At 33.3% G+C, this 12,743-nt stretch overlaps 1 protein-coding gene across 1 annotated transcript; it reads right to left on the reverse strand.

Moving 5' to 3' along the window:
* Positions 1 to 6,296: 6,296 nt before the first annotated feature.
* LOC127789722 (aquaporin NIP6-1) lies at positions 6,297 to 10,016 on the reverse strand. Its single transcript, XM_052318678.1, has 5 exons — positions 9,471 to 10,016; positions 9,013 to 9,237; positions 8,694 to 8,888; positions 7,098 to 7,159; positions 6,297 to 6,950 (listed from the first exon to the last, which is right to left on the reverse strand). Exons 1-5 carry the CDS (start codon positions 9,714 to 9,716, stop codon positions 6,746 to 6,748), a joined length of 933 nt encoding a protein of 310 aa, XP_052174638.1. The 5' UTR covers positions 9,717 to 10,016; the 3' UTR covers positions 6,297 to 6,745.
* Between the last annotated feature and the right edge of the window lie 2,727 nt (positions 10,017 to 12,743).

Below are 12,743 nucleotides of genomic sequence, written 5' to 3' on the forward strand. Positions count from 1 at the left end.
GGAAAGTTTCCTCCTTGCAGGTTTTGTCAAAGGACGAATCATTTAGAAAAATATTGCTGGTTTAAGGACAAGCCACCTATCCAATGTAGATTTTGTAAGAAAATGCATCATATAGAAAAGAATTACAGAGTCCAGCAAAACCAGGGCCAAGAAAAACCATTTCAGAAAGCTAACTATACAGAAGAAGAAGAAGAAGAAGAAGAGCCTAAAGCCAGCTTGTTCATGGTGTCTCAAAGCTCACAAATAGTAGGAAAGCAAATTTGGTTCATTGACAGTGGTTGTACAAGTCACATGTCAAGGGATGAAAAACTCTTCAACCAGCTGGATAAAATTGTTAAGACCAAGGTGAAACTAGGCAACGATGATGTGGTTGAAGCTCAAGGAAAGGGTTCAGTGACTGTGCAAACAAAAGAAGGTACCAAATACATACATGATGTTTTCTATATTCCATGCCTAGCCCAAAATTTACTAAGTGTTGCCCAAATGCTTCAAAATAACTATTCACTGACATTTAAGGACAAATGTTGCTTTATTTATGATTCTGATGATGTGTTGATTGCTGAATTGCCTATGGTTGATAAAATTTTGCCTTTGAATTGGAATTTTGTTGGTGAACGAGTTAATTTTGTGAAAGATGATGAGTCATGGTTATGACATAAAAGATATGGGCATTTTAACTTTACTACACTCACCAAATTGCACAATCAAGGCTTAACTAAGGATTTGCCTGAAATCTTAATTCCTACTGCTGTTTGTGGCTCTTGTCAAATGGGAAAGCAGCATAAGGAGCCATTTCCTACTAGTTCTACATGGAAGGCCAAGGAAAAGCTTGAATTAATACACTTAGATGTTTGCGGGCCTATGAAAACTAAATCCTTGAGTAAGAACAGGTATTTTGTGTTGTTTATTGATGACCTAACTAGAATGACATGGGTATACTTTGTGAGTCACAAGTCAAAAGTATTATCTGTGTTCAAAAAATTCAGAGTAATGGCAGAAGCAAGCACAGAGTGGAAGTAAACTAAAGATCTTGAGGTCGGATAATGGCATGGAATATAATTAAAATGAGTTTATAAAATATTGTGATGATTTGGGAATTAATCATCAATTGACTATAGGGTACACTCTTGAGCAGAATGGTGTGTCGGAGAGGAAAAATAGGACAGTGATTGAAATGGTGAGGTGCATGTTATATGAAAAAGGGCAACCTCAAAAGTTTTGGGCAGAAGCAATCTATTGTGTAGTTTATTTGCTGAATAGATTACCTACATTAACAATCGATGGTAAAATACCAATAGAGGCTTGGAATGGTGTACGACATTTGGCAAAGCATTTGAGAGTTTTTAGCTCCATATGCTATATACACATACCTACTGTCAAAAGAAGTAAGTTGGATCAGAAGTCAGAATTGGGAGTGTTCTGGGGTTATGCTCCACAAGCTAAAGGTTATAGGCTTTATAACTTGCAAACTCAAAAGATCACCATCAGCAGAAATGTAGTCCTTGATGAAAATTCTTATTGGAATTGGGAGAAAATGGTAGTTGGGCAGCATGCACCACAATCAGATACTTCAGTATCTCCAACTGCCAATACTGAAGTTGAAAATTCAGATTTTGAAGTGGTGAGCCAAGATGAAAATTCAAGTGAAGATTCAGATGAGTTATCTAGAAGAAGAACCAGATCTATAGCTGAAATATATGAGAAGTGTAATGCTGTATTTCCTGACCCAACTTCTTACACTCGAGCTGAAAGATCAAAAGGGTGGATTCAAGTTATGAATGAAGAAATGACAATGATTGAAAAGAATAAAACATGGAAAGTAGTCAAAATAACAAAGAAAAGAAATGTGATAGGGATAAAATGGATTTATAAAACTAAAGTAAATCCAGATGGCTCAGTGAACAAGCTGAAGGGAAGGTTAGTTTTTAAGGGGTATACCCAATAGCTTGGAATTGATTTTAGTGACACTTTTGCACTGGTTGCTAGGCATGACACAATAAGGTTTTTAGTGGCTTTAGCAGCTAAATTGAAATGGAAGATTTTTCACCGTGATGTAAAGTCGGTTTTTTTAAATGGTGAATTGCAAGAGGAGATCTTTGTAAAGCAACCTGAGGATTATGAAGTTTTTAACATAGAAGAAATGGTATACAAGCTTCATAAAGCATTGTATGGGCTGAAACAAGCATCTAGGGCTTGGTACAACAAGATAGATGCTCATCTCACTCATTGTGGTTTTAGGAGGAGTGAAAATGAAGCTACATTATATGTTAGAAAGGTGGAGAAGGAAAATCTGCTAGTTGTATCACTTTATGTTGATGATTTATTGGTAACGGGAAATGATGAATTGATGTTAAAAGAATTTAAGGGTGCGATGGAAAAAAAATTTGAGATGTCAGATTTGGGTGAGATGAAATATTTTCTAGGGATGGAAATTCTTCAAAGTTCAACTGGAATTTTCATTTCATAGGAAAAATATGCCCGTGATCTTCTTAAAATATTCAAAATGGAAGGATGCAAAGCTGTTGCTACTCCATTGGTGCACAATGAGAAGTTATTTAAGGAAGAAGATAGAGAGACAGCTAATCCTACTGTTTACAGGAGTTTGATTGGTAGCTTGTTGTATTTGATAGCTACCAGGCCTGACTTAATGTATACAGTGAGCTTGTTATTAAGATTTATGCAGTCTCCGAGCCAAGTTCACTTGGGAGTTGCAAAACAGGCATTGAGATACATTAAGGAAGTGCAGATTATGGTATTTGGTATAGTTCAACAGAAAATTACATGCTTCAAGGGTACTTTGACAATGACTGAGCAGGGAGTATTGATGATATAGAGTACATCTGGTTATGTATTTTCATTGGGATCAGGTGTATTTTCATGGAATTCAAAAAAACAAGATGTGGTTGCACAATCTTCTGCTAAGGCAGAATATGTAGCAATAGCAAGTGTTGCAAATCAGGCTATTTGGCTGAGGAAAATAATGGTTGATCTGGAGATGGATGTAAAAAAAGCTACTGTTATTAAGGTTGACAACAAGTCTACAATTTCTATGGCTCAAAATTCGGTTCTTCATGGCAAGTCCAAACATATTAAGGTGAAGTTTCATGCTTTAAGGCAAGCTGAGCAAAATAAGGAAATCAAATTAGAGCATTGGAGTTCAGAGGGACAACTTGCTAATATTATGACTAAAGAATAACAAAAGTCAAGGTTTGAAGATTTAAGGGCACAATTAGTAGTCTTGCAGAAAAAACTCAAGGAGGAGTGTTAATGAAATGAGTTTTTACTTAGTCAATTATTTTTTCCTATTTTTAAGGAATGTTAGTTGAAGGTTTGTTTGATTTTCTTTTGAATAAATTTAAACTAAGGGATATTAGTTATAGAAGATTATGGATAGGGTTCTTTCAAATTTTAAGGAAGGTTAGTTGGAATTTATTTTGATTTTTTCTAGATATGATTTGTATAAAAGCAGATGATGGCTATCAATAAATGGCTGAATGTATTTTTCCTCTAACTAATAGTATTTATAAGCATCCTAAAAGATTCAAGAAAAATTAGTTGTTATGGCTTTCTGCAAAAAGAGTTAATTGACAGAATCAAGTAACAAAACAAGACATAGTTGACAGATTAATACACTTAGTCGACAGAATGAATTTATTAATTTTGTTAATCGATAAAATGGAAAGCTTAGTCTACAGATTGAGGCCAATGAAGCATCATATAAATGTATACACACTGTTAGTCGACAAAATTCATACCTTAGTTGATAGAATGAGATTGACAAAAAGAAGCGAGTAAAATGGCTCACTGTTAGTCGACAGAAACAAGAATTTCTATCGATAGATTCAATTTCTTGAACACTGGTAGTCGACAGATGTAAGACATAGTCGATAGATTCATAGCACATAGTCAACAAATTGAAGAGGTTTTGTTAACAAATGAAGAAAAATTACAATCCATAGCATGTATATATTACAACATATTTACATAAATGTCTATATTTTTTTTAATTTATATTTTATTTTTCATTTACTTTAATATATACATGTAAATAAGAAAGTACCCCTCATTTAGTTTCAATAAAAATATCTAAAAAATTTAAATCTATAACAATAAAAAAATTAAATTTTAATTTTAGTACAAATTCGGGATTTAACAATTTTACCACCCTTAAAATACATATTTTATATTTCTTGAAAAATTTATTAAAAATTATTTTAACAATAATAAATATTAGCTATTAAAATACCGGAATATAGTTTTTCAAAATGAAACCATTTTCTTATATGTCTCCTTATAATGTATTAATTTTTCAGACTTAGAAAAATAATATTTTTTACTTCATTTTGATACACAAAATACTATAATACTTAAAATATATTTTCCACCATAAATTATATCAAAAATAGGTTGATTTGACCAATTGGGCTCAACAACATCGTCGTTTGCCTTTGAAACATTTTGTTTCATTTATCTAATGATTCAAAACCAATTTGTAAAAATCATCTAGGAGATTCTTTTAAATCTTAAAACTTGTTTTTGCTAATCTCCAACTAATATAAAAAATCATAGATAATTTAGTTTTTATTTTAACAAAGCACTTGAAATTGATTTTTGTTTCTAAATCATATATTTTGATTTAGAGTATAAAATTATTTGATATTTTTCATCATCAAAACTAAATACAAAAGTAAAACATCAATTTACTCAATTATAAACTGAATTTACTCGAGTATACAAAGATGTTCACATGATTATAAATATGATTACTTTTGATCTAGCAGTAACTTGCAAGATCTACTCCAGTACAAAAGTATATTTATTCAAGTACAATCTCATACTTATCCGAATATATTATAATTTGTAATCGATTATATGTAATACTTAATTGGCTTATAGGATCTATACTTGATTAAAAATGATGAGATCAAATACTCATAGTGCCTAGATTAAAAGATTACTTGAGTAACATGAAATTTATATTCGATTAAAACTTTAATACACTCAATTGGATTTAAGCCTTACTTGATTAAAATTCTATCAACAATCATCTTTAATATATTGCTTTAAATATCAAAATAATTTTTTCATCAACACCTAACATATAACTTAACATAAACATTAAGTTCAAATATTTAAGATATTTAATATACAAGTATGGTTTGTGAGAGTTAATTAAAACTAACTTTCTAATCACATTCACTTGGTTTCATAGAAAATTTTAATAGAACAAAATATTGAGATATTCTCATATCATGAAATTTTACTAGATTTTCAAGGAATAATAAATTGAGTACATTACTTGATATTCAACTAAAAATATTTCTTTCTTTATCAAAGGAAGATCATTATATTTAGCACATAACATGACATATTCCATAGAAATACAATTATTCAAATAACTATTCATTCACATATACTTTATCAAATACACATACATAAAACACACATAAGTTAAATAGCTTAGTTGCTACTTAACTGAGACAGAACATATATATAGAAGATTACAAATACGTCAAGCACAATATATGTTACTCAACTAGAAGATTTCATTTCTTAGGATCATATTCATTCTACTTAGCTTATTTATTAAATTACAACAGCTTGATCAAATACTATTGAATTCAAGAAACTCTAAATTCTTTCAAATACTTGAATGATTTTGCTTATCAAGCAACAAACATCCAAACGACAAGTCTTCAAGTGTTCGTTCTTAAAATTATCGTAACATTGAGAACTTTAAAAATTTGATATTAAATATCAAATAGACAATGTATGATTATTTACTACAAGAACTTGATATGACCCACACTATTTGAATCACAACATAAATATTGATCACTTAAGACAACAAGCTTAAACCTAAGTTTACCTTAAGAACCATAAACTTCATAAGATACTTATGCAATATGGATATATAGAATATCCCTTGAAATCCTAAAAACTTATTAGCATATTAAGCATATTGATAGATAAGGAACAAAACAAGCTTAATCACAAATAAAACATATTAAGATTATTAACACAAGCTTAACATCTCCTTAAAAAATATGAGAATTTAACACATTCTAAAAGATAAAATAATTTTCACATATATCAATCTATCGAAACAAGCTCAACATGACATATGAGAATATTAAAGTTTTGGCATAAAACATTCATCATCAAAACATTCTAATAGCAAACTCAACAATGTCTTACTTGCAGATTTTAAGCAATTTGAAGATGACAATCCTAATGAATAAATCTATTATTATATATTCGAACAACAACTAGAACATTGAGAAGAAAACAAAAAGGGAGGAAACTGCAGCTACATTCATTGTAAATAGGTGACCCGTTCACTAATTCATCACATAGTACAGGATATGTTACATGACCACAGAAAGGAAATAAATAAAAATATTCTACATTAAGATCCCCGATATGATCCAACACTGACTAATTTCATCCAGTTCTGAAATCTGCTCCCAGGCTGTGACTAACCACCAATCTTCATATTAGTTTTTTCTTTTTTCTTTTCTATTTTCATCCCCTCAAGCATTTAAACCTCAACCATGATATGTATGTTTGATAAATACAAAGGTGACATGTTTTTAGTTTTATTCTTATACTATATGCATCTACACTGACCTCCATTCTGGATTTGCCTCTGCCCTTGTTGACTTGTACTTTATTCATTCACATTTTCATATCTTAACCGGACATCTGAACTTATTAATGCAGAATCGATGATGTTGCGAACTGATCATCTTCTGAAACTGAGTGAACTTGAGGGCTTGTCATGACTGTTGCTGTCTTCCTCAGGCAGCTTCACGGCGGTATAAACACCAGCCCCTGCCAGTGCCCCGAGGATGGGAGCAGTGAGGTAGACCCATATGGCTTCGAAGTTGTTTGCAGCTACGGCTGGTCCCAGAGTTCTCACAGGGTTCATCGAAGCTCCCGTGGTCTCCCTGCATCATCAGAACAGAAAGGGATGAGGCTTAAAGAGTAAGAAGTTACAGCTTAAGGTGTTCTACACAATTGTAAAACTATGTCCTATTTGCAGAGATCAAATGTGCTAAGAATTCCAAGAACTCTCATCAGTTCGTTAAAATTACCCCGCGATGAGTATGTTGAGCATGACAGTTGCTCCCACTGCAATTCCTGCCAGTTCTCCCACCTGCAAATGTGAAGAGATATATTATGCAACAAGAATTTTAAGTCTTAATCTTATTTTATTGATCGACTTACATAATTCAAGACTTTTAAGGCTTATAATTATGTCAAGTCAACTACATAATCCAATATCTAGACTCTTGAGCCATTTTAATTCACGGTTGCGTTTTTTGCAAGACAGGTACCATGTCTAAGAGTGTTCTCTTAACAAAGTTTTATGTGATTGTCCTCTCCTTCCACTAAACTATGTGATTTGCTCAGTTGCACTCACAAACACATACAAGAAGCGTAGTTCTTCTATTACTTTTGTTGCTCAAATTTAACTCAAAAACTCTTTTGCTGCAACAAAAGTTTATGAAATTTGGATTAGATGTAGAAGTTTCCCCGCCCAAATGTACAATTTGGTTGTGACACAGTAAATTTTTTATTCCTCCATCAAATATTTAAATACTCAACTTGGTAAACTAATTCATGATGAGAGTGTTCCATCTGTGGGGTAATCTGCCACTTAGAGATTATTATTGTTTCGAAATGAAAATTTCCACTAAACTATGAGACCAAGTTATATTTGAATTAAAGCATCTAAATTTTGTAGCTGTAAAGTATATATTACTTTTTTTTTTTAACTTCTATTTGTTACTTCGATTTACTCAATTAAACATCACAGTGATATAACCAGAATCATATATGCAGCTCATTAATGATGATAGCTATAGAATAAGAACAGAAACACCACAGTGGCTCATAATCTCAAAATGTAACGATCGGATATGGGTAAAAATTTCCAAAACTCATTGATGCGACAATGATAATTTTAAAAACATAAGGTACTTTAGTGGGTCGTAATTTTATAATGGTTTGAATATATAAAAGATTGACACATGTTCCTAGTCAAAACTCTAGATGAATTCTCTCCTTTTTATTAGCATCATCCTATTTAATTAAAATAAATTCCTAGATTTTCCATTCTAAAATTAATAGAGTATAATATATGTATTCACAATCTAAATAGTTGAGTTAAATATTTGATTTTAAATTGTATCTTATGAGTGAGAACATTTTTACACACCCCCATTTGATCTTTTAGAATCCTATAATTTGTTATTTTTTTAAACAATCCCCTCAACTAAGTCTTAGTAGTTTGAGTCTTATAATTTATTTTTTATTTTTTTATTTTTTATAGTTTAAATTCTCTAAAACGAAATAAAAAGAATCAGCACTCAAATCATTTAATTACATTATAAGATATGTATATTGAAATGACCCAAATCACGATTCATAAGAGATCTACATCTACCCTAAATACTGTTCCCTTCATGACCTGACCTAAAATTAATAATAATAATAATATTTCCTTGATGTGAGGTGCACTATTCATTGAATCCCAGTGGGCCAAACATCTCGCATCTTTCACTCTCTGGTTGGATTCCTCAATTGAACAAATAAACAAATACAAAGGACAAATGTACTGCCTACGCAAGCATGCAGAGAAGAGAAAAAGTGGTCTGTTGGTAGGAGAATCAGAATAAAATGCTTACAGCTCTGGTGTCGGTGGCCACAGCAGTGACAACGAACATGAGGTTGAAGCTGATGATGAACTCCAAAGCAAACGCCTGCAGGTGGCCGCCCGCCGGGACTGTCACTCCACCACCCATTATCGGGTGGAAGATTCCCTCCAGCGCAAATGCTGCGCATAGAGATGCCACCACTTGCGCTCCAATGTAGGCTGGCACCTGCAAATCATCTTCATCACCAACAGTATGTTATCATAACTAAATTATGATCGATGACACAGCTTACATAACATTCGAAAAGAAAAAGAAGATTTAATTAGAATTGCGGGGTTTAATTACGTACGTGTTTCCATGGGAAGTGTTTGAGGGCGGCAAAGGCAATGGTGACGGCGGGGTTGAGGTGAGCGCCGGAGATGTGGCCGGTGGAGAGGATGACGGTCATGGCGGCGAGGCCGGTGGAGGCGGCAAGGCCTATAAGGGTTTCAGAGCCCTGCGTCTTCTGGTTCACAATGGCTGTGGCTGTGGCTGCAAATATCAAGATGAGGGTGCCTACGAACTCTGCCCCCACCTGCAGGTTTAATTCATTTTGTCACGGATCGCAACGAAGTCATCAAATCAAAATGGGTCAGTCTCCAATATTCTTCATTAATTATAAGCGAGCAAGCCAGAGAAATTAAAGTTCATCAATGGTGTTCTTTTGGCACCAACCCACATCAGAAGCAAGCAAAATGAAAATGGGTCAGTCTCCAATTCTTCATTATATGAAGTGTGTGCGTGTGTGTGTATATATATGTATCTGACCTTTCTTGCAAGAGAAACAGGAGGAGAAGGCAATGCACAGGAGACAGAAGGCAAGGCACCTTCTTCCATGGACCAAGCTTCAACAGTGAAACACTTGCAGCTGTTGAGAAGGGATGGTTTCCTGGGATTAAGAAGATTATTGGAACTAGGTTGTTGCTTGAACCCACCGTAGAGAGGAGCCCCAGGAGTGCCTGGTGTCATAGGTGTTGAAGGAGCTGATAGAACATCTTCAGATTGATGATCCATCAATTGATGATTATCACCACCCCCACCTAGCTACTTTAATCACAAGACAACTAAACTATAAACAATTATATCAGAAGAGATCACTGAGAGATCAGTAGTGAACTAACTATTAGCTCAGAGAGAGGTCTCGGCCGGACGTCTCTCTCTCTCTCTCTCTCTCCCTCTCTTCTTTGTCTTTGTGTACTTCCTTGGGCTCTGGGCTTCCTATATTTATATATGCATGTGTGATGACACTATAACAAATTTCTTCAAAGAAAGAAACTATAATTTGGAGAGCACTGAGATTCGTATGGAGTTTTCTTATGGAAAGCAAGAAAAGGTGTCTTAGTTAATGGTTATAAGTAGAATCTTCTTAACAAAAGCATATTGTTTATTGATCAATGGGAAAAGGGTTAATTTAAAATTAAAATATCACTGCTATCTCACCTCATTTTACATTTCTTTATCAAAATTATACATAAATTATATTGTAGAAAACTAGAGATCATATTGTGTGAAGATCCCATATAAATATTACATTTACAGAATCACCCACCACCAATTATTCAGTCACTGTGGATCTTGAATGAGATTTTTCCATTAAAAAAATATGCATAAATAATTAAATATAAGGTTTCATCTAATTAATTAATTACATACACACACTGAAAAGGAACCAAAAAAAACCTCATCACAACATACTACAATTACCAAAATGTCCAGTAATCACATCATCAGGCAATATAATCTTGTTATATGTATATATATATATATATATATTTATATATTGAAGCCAAGGAATGCAGTTGACTTGGAGAATCCCAAGAAAAGAGAAGAAAAGGCCAGAGGAGAAGTGAGTGGATGAAACTGAAGTGCGATGAAATAAAGTGGCTTTAGAAGTGGATGGTGGGGACGTTAGGCAAAATCTGGTTCATGGGATATGAACAAACCTTTTCAACTTCAGAAGCAAGTTTCTGCAGGTTTTACTGTCTCCTCCACTTGATATATATATATATATATATACATATGCGTGTATGCCAATATATGCTCAATTATGTAATGAATTGACCAGTGTCAGTGAACGGTGTACACTACTCTTAGTTGTCCAGAGGATTAACATAACTTTGGGCACGAAAATTGTAACGGAGTTGAGAAAGAAAGTGGGAGAATCAAGGCGGGAAATTGGGGTTTTCACTTCTCTATCCTCAGTTGTTTAATATGGCTGGTGCTCTTAATAACTTCCTGGCTCCAAAATATATGGTACACAACTGTTTCCGTGAGACTCGATGCTAAGAAACAGTAGTTCTTATCCTTAACCTTTAATTATCTCCTGAGTAAATGTTATTGGGATCCAATCAGTCAGTTAAACCACACTCATAATAATAATAATAATAATAATAATAATAATAATGTGGCTCCACCTCTTAATAAACTTACCTTCAATCCATATAGTAACTAAAGAAATTATAGTTTTCGAATGAACAAAAATTAAAAACCCTCCTATTTCATCTCATCTCATCTCACTACTGGTTATACTCTCTCTTAAATAATCATATGATTCTCTTAATGATTAAATGTTTTTCTAGCAAAAGCAAAAAGGGTAGGATTCTCAAAGACCCATGCCAAAGGAGCTTGGCAAATGGGTCACCATATGTTGAAAGATCCCTACCTTCTTCATGAGTGAGCCAAATGAATAGTTTTATTGGTGTTACCAACCCATCCTCCAACGATCAACTAAGATAATCAGATATATATGTAAGCCATTTCTTATTCACAAGAGACCAAATAAGGGACAGGGTAGGCTTGCTGGTAGATATGCGCAGAGATCCATTTTCAATTAACACGTAGCCAACCTACCAGAATTGCTTCTTGCTGTTAAATCATTCAACCACAACATTGCCTCTTAATTATGTAAAGTCACTGCAGCTAGCTAGCTAGCCAGAGCTGTAGTGCACTACAAGTCTACAACATGCTATGTCTGTCACATGTATTCCTCCATTTTCACATCACATTATTGCTACCCTCTGTTTGTCCCATGTCAGCATGTTGCAGCTCCAATGCTATTATTCATCAAAAATTAAAATTGCTACCAGAATAATGTGAAAATAGTATATTTGGAAATATAAATCACTTTAACCAGTCATTTTATCTTAAAGGGGTGAAATCTAAGATTGTCACATTATTTCAAATATGGCATAGGGCAGCTCCAGAAATCCTTGTTTTGTGTGTTAGCTTGGGGTTTTTATTTTCTTTGATTTGGAGGCAAATAAAGAAAGAAAACTATTTATTTTTATGTATATTGAGGCCGAAAGAAGAGAAAAAATTGTTGGTAAAAAAGGTAGGGCTTGTTCACTTCAGAAAATTAGAATAGTATAGTTTTTGAGAAAAAAAATTCACATGCATAGAAAATTAGAAATTATGTTCAAAAAATTGCAACATCCACCATCTTCGTCCGTTGCCAACCGTAACCAACTGTTGTCATTCTCTCATCTTCCTCCATTGACCTCTTCTCTTCAAATTCATAGGTCTCTCGCCGCCATAATTGTAGATCCTTTACCGAGAGTCACCGACCACCCCTAGGAGTCATCAACCGTCACCAATCGTCGCAAACCCTTCAGCTTCTGTCAACAATTCTTCAACATTCTTTCTTATTTCACCATTGTTGGATATCTTTAGTTTATTTTTAATTAATGTTTTCAAGTAGAAAATTTCTTAATTTTGAATATGTTTTCTCTTAACACTAAAATTGGTTTCATATTTGATAAAAATGAATGCCTTTTTTATATTTTTTAATTTTTTGTAAAAAAAAAAAAAAAGAAAACCCAAAAATAAAGATGAAACTAAAGATAGAAAATTAAAAACATACTCCACAAGTAAACGAACCCTTAAATTTTACAAGTCTAGGTCCATAAAAAACAAAAGGGTTATGTGATCACGCAAGTCTCTAGACAAATGTATAATTTGAAATTTGTGTGAGTTTAATATGCGAGGGGTACGTATAGAGGAGGTCTATAACTACCCACATAAATAGTAATGGAATGTACAGTG

This window comes from Diospyros lotus, chromosome 14, assembly GCF_014633365.1.
Source record: "Diospyros lotus cultivar Yz01 chromosome 14, ASM1463336v1, whole genome shotgun sequence".
Taxonomy (NCBI): domain Eukaryota; kingdom Viridiplantae; phylum Streptophyta; class Magnoliopsida; order Ericales; family Ebenaceae; genus Diospyros; species Diospyros lotus.